Source organism: Lasiosphaeria miniovina (genome assembly GCF_030549165.1).
Source record: "Lasiosphaeria miniovina strain SMH2392-1A chromosome Unknown B0T26scaffold_4, whole genome shotgun sequence".
In the NCBI taxonomy this organism is placed as follows: Eukaryota; Fungi; Ascomycota; class Sordariomycetes; order Sordariales; family Lasiosphaeriaceae; genus Lasiosphaeria; species Lasiosphaeria miniovina.
Genome location: NW_026848223.1, coordinates 5,545,084 through 5,557,890, shown reverse-complemented (window position 1 = coordinate 5,557,890; position 12,807 = coordinate 5,545,084). Strand labels below are relative to the sequence as shown.

Sequence of the window (12,807 nt, the reverse complement as noted above, 5' to 3'; positions counted from 1 at the left end):
TCTGCTTTTGTACTGCACCTGGAGTTGGGCGTCTGGTCTTTTCCTGCTCGCGGTTAGTCGTTCTGCGCTTTTTGGTCCATCTTCGGTAGCGCAGGGCTGGACAATTCTATTGTCGCAGCTGCAGTCGCAGTTCGCGGTCGCTGGTGCTGGCGCTGGCGCAAGCATGGCAGGTGCTGCTGCGACTGCAGTCTCACTCCCTCCTCCCTGCAGCGCCCATCCCTCCCCATCTTGATCATGGTCTGTTCGAGAGCATGACCAAAACCGGGATTCCGGCGCTGATGCCCGCCGCCTGCAGTTCCCTGACGACTTCGCCGGCCCCTTTATGGCCGCACGACTGCTCTGCTTAAGCCCACTGCGTGACCGACCGACCGACTGACTAACAGCACGCTGCTGTAATTGACGGACGACACCTCGTGACCGCGGTCGCTCAGCCGAGACGAGTCTGTCACTCGGAACTGTCGACCCTCACACAAGATGAGCCAGCCACCACCACCTCCGCCGCCGCCGCCCCACGGTGACAACCCCAGGACGACAGCTGGTGGCTCCGGTCTGCCTCCGGGCAAATACGACATCTTCGTCATACCGCAGCACTCCGCCGGCTCGGGCTTCCTCTATCTGCCATCATTGAAACCAGCTTGGAATAGCTTCATCGCCGGCGTCGCTTTCACGCTGTTTTTTATCATAATAGGCAATAGTCTTGCACCAGCTTTGAAGGCATGGTGGGATAACTTCCAGGGGCTCGGTGGCGTCGGTTATGGTGGTCTCGTCGTAGCCTCCTGCTTGGGTACCTATGTTCTCGGTACGTTGAGGAACGAGGCAAGCACCAGTTCTGGTTCGAGTCCAGACGGCGGGCACAGCGGTGGGCGTCACTCACCTGGAGGTGGCTTCGGTGGATCGGGTGCTTATTATTCTCCCCCTCCCAACACGGGGCCGCCGCCGAGTCAAGCACCACCGCCTCAGCCTCCCCCCCTCCGCCCCCACAAAACGAGGCACCAAGGGGCGAACGGCCACACCAGTCTTGGCACGAACAGCCTCCGCCGCAACCCCGGCCCCAGCCCCAGTCCCAAGAGCAACGGGAGCAGCCCAAACCGCCGCCGCCGCAACAGCAGCCGCCGCCGCAACCCCCGCCACAATCTCAACCGCAACCGCAACCGCAGTCGCAGCCACGGTCGGAACCACAACCGCCCCCGCCCCGGCCTACGACGGCGAAGACAGAGACTCCCAAAGGGTCATGGCAAAGAGCCAGAGAGGAGATCAGGAAGCGGGAAGAAGAACGGAAAGCCAAGGAAGCAGAGCAGAAGCGGAAAGAAGAAAGTTTGCGCCGGCTGCAGGAGCTTCGGGAAAAGGATGCCAAAGAACGCGAGAGGCGAGAGAGTGAGGCTCGCGCGAGAGAGGCCAAGGAGAAAAGTCGAATGGAACAAGAAGCTCGAGAGAAGGAGCGACTTTTACAAGAGGTGCGGCAAAAGGTCGAGAGGGAGATGAAGGAACGGGCAGATCAAGAGGCCCGTGAGGCCAAAACACGCGAGTTGAAAGAAAAAGAAGAAGCACTGAAGCGTGAAGAAGAGAGGCTAAACGCTGAAAAGGCACGGCAAGCGGCAAGGGAGCGGGAAGCCAGAGAATCGAAGGAGCGCGCCCGCAAGGAGGAGGAAGAGACGAACGCCCGCAAGGGAAGCACGTACGCTTTCTCATCGCTCGGAGAGAAGACCAGCATGTGGCCAAACGGCAAGCCCCCTGCCGCAACGTCGCAGCCAGCTGCAACCGCCCGGCCTGCGCCCACCTCCACGGCATCCTCAACAAAGACCGCTCCAGCGCCAGCCAAATCAACCGCCGGGACAGAAGAAACCTACTCTTATCGGCCATACGACAAACCAAAGAAGCCAGGAGCCCGAAAAAAATCGGTATCGGACTTTTCTGAATCCTCTTGGGCGCCTTCCGCCTCTACCGCGCGCACTAGCCCCCCGCCGTCGATGCGCGGCCCTTACACCACAGATGACCCTCAAAAGATTGTCATCAAGGCAGTCTATGGCTACCTGAACCAGTTTTCCAAGACGCCTGCCTCGCAGCTCATTTCGGGAACCGGGACTGTGACGGACGGCCTGATCCTCCGAATCACCAGCGCCGGCCTCTTTGTCGACGACGACGTGCGCGGCGTTGCGCAGCGAGAATGGGATGTCAAGGCTTGGACGCTCAAGCAAGTCGAGGTATGGTGTCCCACACACCTTTTGAGTTCTTCCAGTTCGAATCTCCCCGGTGCAATCCCCACCAGCCACCCCTTCTTCAAGACGATGCCCGGCGTCATGCGCCGCGCGGCCGAGAGAGGCGCCCCCAAGACGGTCACGGGTGAAGAGGCCGTCGCCTATCTCGAAGACCTCGGCCGTGTGTGCCAGGGCATCTGTCGTCCCGGACTGCCGTCGCGTGCTTCTGCGTCAATGGGGAGTTCTAACATCGATGATAAGATTGGAGAGTGGGCCGCCAAAGGCCTCCACCTCCTCCGCGCCACCATTCGCGACCAAGAGGGAAAACGGTACCTGTTCGTCATCGGCCAGGAGGAGAGTTGGAAGATCTCCCAAGGCCTGCAGACCCTACGTGGTGGCACCCAGGTCAGGGCCCTCGGCGTTGCCGGCTTCAGTTCAACAGAGGCCAAGAACTTGCTGGAGTCCCTTGGGTGGAGTTGAAGGGGGGTTGACAGCCTGCTCGTTCTCCGAACCCATTCTCTTCCATGCAGAGATGCGCAACGACGTACCCTCGATTGGCAGCGTCGGCGCAATCTCCTCGCCGCTCTTATCGTACATTACCTCGACCTTCGATTCGGTACATATTGTTTCTCCCCCCGACGGCACTAGAAAGCATACAGTGCTTCTTGGTCCTTGTGAACCCGGCTCGGCCTGAGCTGGCGATAGTTTGGTCGGGGGTTGCGAGACCCGTGTACCGGTGTTTTACGGCGGCGGTCGTCGCTGCTACTGCTGCTGTTTATTGCTGTTGTTCCTCCTTGTTGATACCACAAAAAGTGTGCGTGTGTTTGGGAGAGGGGGGTTGTGTGATTTATGGGAAAACGAAACAAACGAAATACTGACTGGAATGAAGGACATGACGGATTCTGCCCTAGATTGCATTTTTTGTTTCAACACTATTTGCCCTTTTTTGTCTGCTCATTTGCATAGCTTGGCGGATGGATGAATACCACTTGCACAAACCACATAAACAACAAGATCTGCGCGGCGGCGTCCCTGCATTCCAGCTGACTGACTGACTCCTTGTTCCACATACGAAATACAATCTTTTTAATGCTGCTGCGTGCTTGTTTCTGTTCGTCGCCTGCCCCTGGGTGCTGTGATTGGTGATTACGTTTGGCGAGGAATGTTGCTAGACATCTTATTATGCGTCTCAGCAACAGCGACTCGCAGCATCTCACCACGCCAGCTCTCTTCTCCGCCTTGTCTTTTCCACTATCGCCACTATCGCAACCAGGTGATGATTCACAACTTTGGCGGCTTGTTGTCTGTATTCCATCCTGAAGACGGCCGGGTTTTTACAGCCCTTTCATGGCCGTAAGACTGGGTCCTCTGTGGGCACCCAGGGCAGAGTGATGAGGGTCTAGGTTGCGAGTCAGTATGGCCTGACCTCGCCACCTAAGCCTGACATCGATACATCCATACCATATCTTCAAGTGTCTTCAATGAATTGGTAAATTACCCAAAAAGACGTGAGTTGTGAGAATGAGTCTTTAATAAACTTCCAAGTCGAATTGTTAGTTGAAATTTCTAGATACATTGAAGTTTCTTCAAGTCTGCCATCTTAATTTGATCTTCATTATTAACATGAATACAAAGATATTGCTATCCGCTACAAGTACCATAACCCCCAAGTGCGGTTAATTGTCTATCCAAATCATACTTCATGTCATCATTACTTAACTCTCCTTTGGAAGCTATCACCCTTCCATATTCCCGAGCAAATGCTGTTCCGAGCGCCAATGTTCTGGAACCTCACCAAGTATCTGACCGGCTCGATCTTGGCCGGATTTTCGTCCTAGTCTTGCCAAGATCCGGCCGTACCATGTCGTGGTAAGCAGAAAGTCGCCTTGGCCCCAGAACCCATCTTCAGGGTCGAAGTTGGCGAGGTACTTTTCAAACAAGCCGGGGACCACAAACCATTGGATTGCCAACCTCGCAGCAAAGTCAATGCCGTGACCGACAAGAGACCAGCAGATGAATGCAAAGTCCAACGCAGTCGGCTGTCCGCTGGCAACCCGTGAAAAAGCGTAAAGCGCAACCAGGACGAGGTGAAGCACGTCCCAGATCAGTCGGGGCTCCAAGCCCGACAACATGAACATTTGAATCAAGACGAGGGAATGTAAACCCATTTTCGCCATCAAGACTCCCTTCGCGAGCGGTGCCAGCAGCGAGAATGTTGTGACGCAGATGGCGATAATCAAAGCGACGCAACCGCTGGCAACTAGTCCGTCCAAGGCGGTCACGAGGAAGTATGGTGCTACAGGCGTCATCGCTTCCGAGAATGAGGGGCGAGAGGATAGCGGGACTGGGAATGTAGGAGAATCTAGAAGCAAAAGCTCACGTTAGCCGACATGTGTACAACATTAGATCGGTAGGAAAAGAAGCGGGAAGACAAAACCCACCTCGCTCGATAGCCACCTGCCAAGATTCAGGAAGCGGTATCGGAGTTAACGCCAGAGCTTTTTCTTCCTTCTCGTGTACAGACTTGGTACTGCTGCCATTGGTGGATTCCTCTGTCTGGAGTGAGACTGTCAAGGGACAGTCGTAGACTGTCCGTAGGATCCCCGAGTGATGCCGGGCAAATGCTGAACCCAAGTCGTTGAGCTCGGACGACGCCGACTTTTGCTTTTCTTTGGCCCCGATCCGCCCTTCGCCCGCATCCTCGATTTCAACTAGTTCGAACGATTTGACGTATTCCGGCTCCAGGTTGTGATTATACCATTTCCTCACGTTGGTCACAATCCGACGAATGCGGAACAGAGCACCAGGCATCGTCGTGGGGGTATGTCCGGAGTCTGTCTTGTGCTGAATAACTATGCAGTACGGGCCAACTTCTGGTGCAGCAAAAGGATCAAGTGTTCCCTCTTGTCGATGCATTTCCACGGTGTAGCGCTTTCCGACGGAGGCATCCCATACCGAAAACTTCGCGGTCGAGTTGGGCTCGGGATACTCGGTACAGACCAAGACGGACATCTCCCGACGACTGGCGCTGTTGTTCGGCAAGTAAAGATCGCCTCTGATGGCTCGGAGATTTGAATATGTCGCGCCAGGGCGCAGTCTCTGCCTGGATGGGTAAAGAGGCACCCATCGGTTTCGGTGGTTCCCAGCTGGATTCTGCCTCGGTCCAGTTTTGTTGAACAATAGCGACATCGGTATTCCATCCATACTCCAGAGAATAGTTGACATCCGATCTTCTGGCTTCGCAAGCTTCAAGATGGGACGGGAGTTGAAGCCAAGGAGGTTGGCGAGAATAATGTGTGAGTCTTCTTGGACTGTTGTGTTTCTCCTGCTGATCTCGTTCCAGGCTCGCACGAAAGCCGTGCACAAGTCAGGAGTCGGGACTTCATCACCGTCGCCATTGACAACTGGCTGGGGCTTGATGTTTGAATATGTCTGCCCAAGGTCCTTGGCTAGTTGTCGGATCATGCTTGCATGTATGGCCTCGCTAGCATCTGCATGAGCGACAGAATGGTGGCTCCTGGATTCCGAATATGCAACCACAAATCTGCGAGAAAGCGCCTTTATGACGCCGGCGGCGGGAAAAGAAAGCCAGTTTGAGAGAGTCTTTGGCCGAGGCTGCGTCTGAGATTGAGCTGGGGCTTTGGGCAAGCCAACCTGTCGTGAAAAGGGGTCAAAGGTGCTGTCGGCACATTGGACTTCGCAAACTGATCCTAAAGCAGCCTCCTGATATGTCCAGCTTCTAGATGTCCAGTTACACGCTGACAATCTGGCAAGCCTTTCACACTCGTCGGTACCCTCCACCGAGATATCGTCGAAAGAAGAGTCCAGGATCAAAACTCGGTCGGCAGCTTGGTATACAGCCGGAATTGTATTGATAGCCCGGATTCTTATGTCGTCGGTCGGACCGCCACCAACCGGAATGCACAGGGTGTCTATCCAGAAGTACCTTGGTTTCAAGGACCTCGAGGATTGAAACCCAGCCTCGGGTGAGCTGGTCAAAATATTGAGGCGGGATTCTGCGTGCGTGTTTCTTGCAAGAGGCTCCAGTTTGTCGACGAAATGCTGAAGGCGCCGTAGTTGGCACTTTGGGAGCGCATTGGCGTTTGGATTGCCTAGGCCGTCTGACCAGGCGTGGGAGATAGCCACGAAGCGGGTTTTGGCAGTCATTCTGGCCACCTTGACAACGAGCTTCCTCTTGACCCATGCCATCTGAATGATTGGGATGCCGCCAGCCTGAAGGATGGCCCGGATCTTGTCAGTCCGAGCGGAGAGGGGCCGACACGTGCAGGTAGACTCTGTGTGTTTTGGCTTATAGCCGGCAAGTTCAACATTACCAGCGACACACTTGTCGTCTGAGCACTGCTCGTGGCTGAGGCCTGGAGAGTACCGCTTGAAGAGGCGGCTGAAGTAGTAGACCATGACGTAGTTGTACGACGATATGATCTTGCGCGCGTAGAATGGACACCAACCGCGCAGCCGTAACACGTCTCGGAGAAGCTGGACACTCGGGAGGGCCTGGGGTGCTGCGCCGGAGGGGGATGGCGGCGGCGTGATGACGTTCAACCTCCGAGTTCCGACGGGCGGCCATGGCCTTGGCCGAGCTGGTGACTTGTCGAGCCGCGATTGCGCCTCCACAACCTCGCCAAGCACGCCGTGGAGAGTTACACAGAGGATCTTGACGGACAGAATGATGGCAGGAATCGGACGGGTGCGGCCTTGTGAAAGCTTCTCGAAATCCTCGGCGAGGTGGAAGACGTCGTCGAGGAATCTAGCTCGGTGGTCAAGCAGCTGCCTCAAGTCGACCTTGTCGCGTGCAGCGGCCTCGGATTTTGGACTCCGGCTGCGGCTGCGGAGGGGGGCAGAGGCAGACGAAGAGGGAGCGGGGGCAGGAGCAGGAGCAGGAGCGGAAGTATAAGCAGAAGGGGCGTTCAGCTCTAACCACCGGCTTAGCAGCGGTAGCAGAGGTTTTCCAGAGACGCTTCCCGAGGAGTTGAAGTGCCCATGGTCGACGGACATGCCTAGAAACTCGGACATGGCGGCAAAGTAGAGCCATGACTGGGCAAGGGCGGCCAGGCGAGGGGCCGGGAGAGCGGTCCACTGGTCGCCAAAACCGTGAGTCTTTGGGAAGTCCCAGAAGTCTGTGTCGTGGACATAAGGCGTGTCGGCGATGAAGGGAATGTCGAGGGGCTCTACCCCGAAGCTTGGGCGCGGGAGGAAGTCCATCGCCGGCTTGGTCGTTCCATCAAACCTAGAGCATCACTTTCACACTACACACTGCACTGCTGTGCGATGTGCATGGAGGCGGGGCGCAGATGGCCAGAACCCATGCCTCGGTGAGGGGTGAGGGAACTAAGAGTCAAAAATGACCAGCTTGTCGGGATCTCGAAGCTCAGCAACTATGGTGAGTTGAAAGAGGTGCCGTCGTCGTCATTGATGATGAACTTGGAGAAGACAAAGTCGGATACGTTAGCCGTCAATTCCTGCCTGGTCCTTGTCGAGCCTTGCCTTGCCAATGTCAAAACTGGAAAGAGCAGGCCACAAGTTCAGGTCATGTCTGACAGGGAAGGCAACGACAACCAGCGGAAGGAAGAGGGGGAGGGGGACAAGGGGCCGGGGGGAAGGAGCAGGAGGAGCAGGAGCAGGGGTATGGGCATACGGACCTGGGACTGCATGTGGAGAGCGCGCTTGTTAGACGAACCACACCACCCCTAGGGGAACCTTCTGGAGATATTCCCAGGACCCAGAATCCCACGCGCGGCGGCAGCAACGACCCACGACCTACGACAGCTACGGCATGGCCTGGAGACGGCAGCGGCAGTCTTCCAGAGAGCGAGCGAACAAGCGCAAATGGGGGGTTAAGCGGGGTAGGTAGCATTGTCTTTACGACCCCAACCTCCATCCTTTTGCAGCCAGCCGATGACACCCTCTCTACTATTATTACCCTCAGCTGACTGTGACCAAGGTTCCAAAGCTCCTGCAGGTCGTAGGGCGCAGGCCTGCCTTCGCGCTTTCCTGGAGATGATACCGGACGCCCCGGAAGGGCACAGGCAGCCCGTTGACTACTATTGTAACCTACGTCGGCCGGTAATTGAAGCCATCCATTCGGAATAACGAGCCCGCGCGTGAGGGCACTCACGAAAACACTACCCGTCGTTGGCTGAACCTTCCCACCCGGGCAGTATATATATATATATATATATAATACGGTCATCGAAGTCGCAGGCGACCAGCACGTTCGTCGAGAGGGGGCCCTTTCAGCTGCGTGCCGTCGATCGCGCCTAGGGTGTTGGAAAAAGTATAGATAAAATTTCGGGTTCGATTCGACTTTTCCTATGTTAGTGTTGCGCTTCAACCAAGCAACTAAGGCGAAGAAGGTTGTTGCACGCATACGAATGAGGCTGAATAACCGAACTACATGGCCGTACAATAGCTCATTCATAGCGAAGCTGCAATAACGAGCACTAGCCCAACCCGACTGCCCAGGCTTTCCGCGTAAATTTTGCCGCGGAGCGCTGGCCATGGGCATGGACGCACATACATAACACGAGCTTCTTCCTACGAGTCGTGTGCGATTGAACTTGATCAACTTACTGTCTGTGCCTGAGGCGCCCTGGTTACCTGAAACTTGGCGTTCTGTGCCAAATGCGCCTGATTTGCCAAGACTAGAAGGTGGCCGAAGCAAAAAGTCTGCGTTCAGGGATTGCGGGCAGGTGTAGTGAACATCGGACAGCAACTGCTGTGACGCTTTGAGCATCCCGAGCCGAGAAAGAGGGGGGAACGAAAAAAAACTTATAAAACTTTCCGACGATGCTGGAGGACCAGCCGTTTCCTTTTGAACCAGTCGTCTGTCTGTCTGACTGCGTGTGATATTGGACTCCACCCTCCCACATGCATCGTTGGGTTGAAATGTGTGGTGGTTGTGCTGACTGTGTTGGACGTGCTTGCACTATTGCATGCTGTGCATATGCGCACACAAAAATACACTCACCCTGGTGGGTACAAGATGTACCTGGTCTCGACGCCTCCGAGTCGGAGGCGTCGAGGGGTTCGGCGGGGTGGTCCTGGCGGGCGGGCCATGACGGGCCACTCCAGACTCCAGACGGCGGCGCCACTCCAGAGGTCCAGACGCAGGGGCGCAATACCGTGTTGGTGTTGGAGCGATCAGGATGATGCGTGCGCCTGGCTGTGCGGCCGGCGGAATATTTCTGTGGGCGGCGGCGGCGGCGTAGAGAGATGATCTGCAGCCCTGGAAGCGATTGCAACTTGTTGGTGCTGCTTTGTGGTGGGCGGCTGTGCAGCGTGAACGGTGCTGGGCCCCCGCAGTTAAATTAACCTATTGCAGCGCAGTTCCTGAACGAGGCGCGGCCGAGCGCCCGTTATGAGACGATAGGGTACTGGGGCACTCACGGGAGATACGTGAAGAAGAATATACTCCTCGGCTTCGTTGACGAGATTGGATACGACGTCAACGAGATTGGACACGACGCCAGCAGTATCGCTGAGTCCATTATTGAGCACGCCATTGAGGAGGAGGAGGGAGACCACCATCTGCTTCCTGACAGGAACAGTCTAACACACCGGAGACTCACTTTTGCAGCTGATTACTGTGGGATTTGACCACAACACCCCCTTTCTATCCCAACTCTGCCATCACTACGCAGAAAAGGTACACTAGAATGCCCGATTTCGCACCAAAGATACCTAACAACCTTGTAGCGAAAGATAGGCTCTGATGTACCTCTCAAAGATCAGACCGGTTCTGATACGCATGTGGGGTCACCTCCCGGGGGTATGAAACTACACATCATCTCCAGTAGCCTCAATTTCTCTTCCTTTCCTCACACACACTTTTCTACATCGCTTCGGTTTTCTGCACAAAAATATAGCATCAAGAGTAAGTCTTCCCCCGTACCAGGTTTCATTTATCCAGTACAATTTCACATCAATTCCTATTGACCCGACGCTAAACACGCTTGTTCTCGCAGCTAAATTAGTAACATCTACCACACTATCCTAACCTTCCACCTTCCACACTCTCTCTTTCTCAAACCGCACCATAAACCGCAAAAGAAATCCAATTTTAGCGAGCGACCGGTGAGCTCCTGTCTCATTAATTAACCTGCCGATATAGATTGTAGCTGATCGTGGTCGTGCCCGTGGACGTAAGGCGACCGCGGGCGCTCTAGACCAGAGTGATCCTGGTGGTCGTGAACAGACGCCGTCTGGTAGTGGCGCTCGAGTGACGCCTGTGTTTCCGCCCAATCTTCCCAGCAGCCCTCACCTCGCAGCCACTAATCTGCTTGGTGGCGGTGGTAGTGGTAGCGTTCGCCTTGTCTCGACGTCCCACATCGCATCCCGTCATTCGTAGGACGTGGAGAGGTACCGCCACCATGCCATCACGAAGGTCGTCCCAGTCTGCCCGAACCACTTCTCTTCTCATTACCAGTCGTGTAAGTTTCGTATCCCGACCGTGAAAGATATGCCAGTCCGAAAACAGACAAAAACGTCACAGATAAGAACTAGTGACTCTTTCCTTGACGATATGGAGGAAGAGGACGAGGATATTCAGAGAGAGATTCATACAGAGACTCTTCGGCGTGAATGTCGACAAGAACAGGCAATAGATCCTCGCCTTCATCCAAGTCTCATCGAGTCCCTCCGTCCATCTAAATCTCAAGACATATCCTAACCTTGACAGACACAGACTCGCCCCATAAGTCCTACACAAGCTGAAGGACAGCAGGACGATGACCTACGTCGAGACCAAGATAGATCACATCGCTTTCCATTCTAAAGCGTTTATGAATGACACCATTCTTGATGACTACTGCCCAGTTAGGAATAGGTTGTCATGGCAGGCTACACCTATTCTAGAATAGTATGTGGACTGACAGCTACTTTCTCCACGGACTGGGTGCGCACGTTCCATTTGTATTCCATTCAATCGACACCCGGAGTTTTGCGTGAAGACCCTTATTCTTCTAAATGTCATCGGAGGGCCGATTCAGGGCCAGGGCCATGGTTAAGGTTATCCAAGCCTGCATATATATTCATTTTTTTTCCCCTCCCGGTCGGTTCCTGCCCTCTTCCTTCTTCAAACTTTCATCAAGCTTCGCATCCTAAACCAACAGAGTAGACATTCCAGGTTGGTTTGGGTTCCTACGCCAACCTGGCAGGTTGGTTTGCCACCCTCACCCTCTGACACACCAACGTGTTTAACCGCCCCCGGGCGGCGACCCAAGATGCCTCGAGGCCAGATTTCCGAGGCTACGGCAAAGAAAAAAAAGAGCTTGCCACGGCCAGGAAAGAAGTGGAAGCGGCCAAGAGGAAGGTGGGGGTTGAGGAAGCGGCCGGCGCCGCCGACGCAAAGCCCGAAGATCCCAAGATGAAAGTTGCCGCCGCGGTGAAAGGCGGTTTGAACCTCGATCTGGAGCTGAGCAAGAAATTCCTGTTCTTCCACCTCAAAAAGGACGCACAAAGACTCGAACCCGCCGTCAGACCACCTATTATGCGGTGGATCCTTGACAAAGTTACCCAAGACAAGCATCCACACTGGGTAAGCCTTCGGGCCGGCCTTGCCGCGAAGCGAAAGAGCGTCATTGCCAAGTCAAGCTTGCCAAACATGCAGGATGGCACGACTTGACCGATATCCCAAATTTCTAGAAGACGTTAGATAAAGACGCTCGCCACTAGGGAGTCAAGGACTACGAGTTTGTCCAATACGAGACGGAGTTTGTGTCACAAGAGGACATCGTCAAAAACCCGAAGATCACGGAAAACGTACTCCCCGGCCAGACGTTGGCGTTCAGTCTGGATGTCAATGCGAAGGCCAAAAGGTGCAACATTTCGCTGTCTTGCTGGGATACGAGTAAGTTAGCTTACCCAGATTTGGCCAGGCCCCACTTTTGGCCCGGGCGCCGCCCGCACTTACACAACGCAACGCATGACATTTGAAGCTATAGAAAAAGGTCAAATCAACTAATTACAATGCAACTTTCGTCTTCTTCTTCATCTTCCGAGCCCTCTGGTTCGTCTGAACAGTCAATATCGCGCCCAGCTGCCCTCTGTGCCTTGCGAATGTCCTCAATCGTAGCAAACTTGGAATTCGGGCTCAATTGGACCTTCTTCTTGCTGCCTTTCTTGTTCTCAATTTCGGCCTTGAGAGCTTCATTCTCACGTCGTAGCTTAGCCAATTCGAAGTACTTGATGTTGAATGCCTTTTCGATCTTCCTGAATAGCGTACGGCGAGTGCGGCGAGCCGCCGAATGTATGTTCAATTTCGCCAGGGAGACCGTGAGCTCCGTGACCTTTTGAGGAGTCTTCTAGACGCCGTATTTATCATATACCTGTTGCTGCAGGTAAGCTAATGACCTGGCTTCCTCTAGGGCCTGTGAAGCTGTATTTGTGGTGCCTTGGTTCCTGTTTTCTAGCAACAACTTGCTTCGCAGGGGCTTTTGCTTGTTGACAGGCCACAACCCGGCGGCATGCCAACCTGCCTTGCAGTTGCTGGGCTGAAATGCGGTTTTCCGGGCTTTGAAATAACAAAGCAACATAAGCCGGCGCCCTAGAACCGTGCTGTACGATAACGTCGGCCTGCTATTGAGCTCCTTCC

At 54.7% G+C, this 12,807-nt stretch overlaps 4 protein-coding genes across 4 annotated transcripts; 2 read left to right on the top strand and 2 right to left on the bottom strand.

Annotated features, from left to right (window-relative positions):
- Nucleotides 1-474: 474 nt before the first annotated feature.
- B0T26DRAFT_752348 (uncharacterized protein) lies at nucleotides 475-2,675 on the top strand (the record flags this gene model as incomplete). Its single annotated transcript, XM_060445511.1, has 2 exons — nucleotides 475-768; nucleotides 1,056-2,675. 2 exons carry the CDS (start codon nucleotides 475-477, stop codon nucleotides 2,673-2,675), a joined length of 1,914 nt encoding a protein of 637 aa, XP_060297217.1.
- A 980-nt stretch (nucleotides 2,676-3,655) lies between these two features.
- B0T26DRAFT_713264 (uncharacterized protein) lies at nucleotides 3,656-5,999 on the bottom strand. The gene is made up of 2 exons (XM_060442113.1): nucleotides 4,637-5,999; nucleotides 3,656-4,557 (listed from the first exon to the last, which is right to left on the bottom strand). The coding sequence occupies exons 1-2, from the start codon at nucleotides 5,658-5,660 to the stop codon at nucleotides 3,932-3,934; spliced, it is 1,650 nt and encodes a 549-aa protein (XP_060297216.1). The 5' UTR covers nucleotides 5,661-5,999; the 3' UTR covers nucleotides 3,656-3,931.
- Nucleotides 6,000-7,987: 1,988 nt separating this feature from the next.
- B0T26DRAFT_713261 (uncharacterized protein) lies at nucleotides 7,988-8,967 on the bottom strand. Its single transcript, XM_060442112.1, has 2 exons — nucleotides 8,158-8,967; nucleotides 7,988-8,059 (listed from the first exon to the last, which is right to left on the bottom strand). The coding sequence occupies exons 1-2, from the start codon at nucleotides 8,947-8,949 to the stop codon at nucleotides 8,051-8,053; spliced, it is 801 nt and encodes a 266-aa protein (XP_060297215.1). The 5' UTR covers nucleotides 8,950-8,967; the 3' UTR covers nucleotides 7,988-8,050.
- A 303-nt stretch (nucleotides 8,968-9,270) lies between these two features.
- B0T26DRAFT_872630 (uncharacterized protein) lies at nucleotides 9,271-12,181 on the top strand (the record flags this gene model as incomplete). The annotated part of the gene is made up of 3 exons (XM_060447967.1): nucleotides 9,271-9,340; nucleotides 9,538-9,762; nucleotides 11,483-12,181. The coding sequence occupies 3 exons, from the start codon at nucleotides 9,271-9,273 to the stop codon at nucleotides 11,836-11,838; spliced, it is 651 nt and encodes a 216-aa protein (XP_060297214.1). The 3' UTR covers nucleotides 11,839-12,181.
- Between the last annotated feature and the right edge of the window lie 626 nt (nucleotides 12,182-12,807).

Coding starts and splice junctions, on each gene's coding strand:
- B0T26DRAFT_713264 (XM_060442113.1), bottom strand. CDS start 5,660: ATGATCCGACAACTAGCCAAGGACCTTGGGCAGACATATTCAAACATC. Junction 4,558..4,636: donor GCAGGTGGCTATCGAGCGAG/GTGGGTTTTGTC, acceptor TTTTGCTTCTAG/ATTCTCCTACATTCCCAGTC.
- B0T26DRAFT_713261 (XM_060442112.1), bottom strand. CDS start 8,949: ATGCTCAAAGCGTCACAGCAGTTGCTGTCCGATGTTCACTACACCTGC.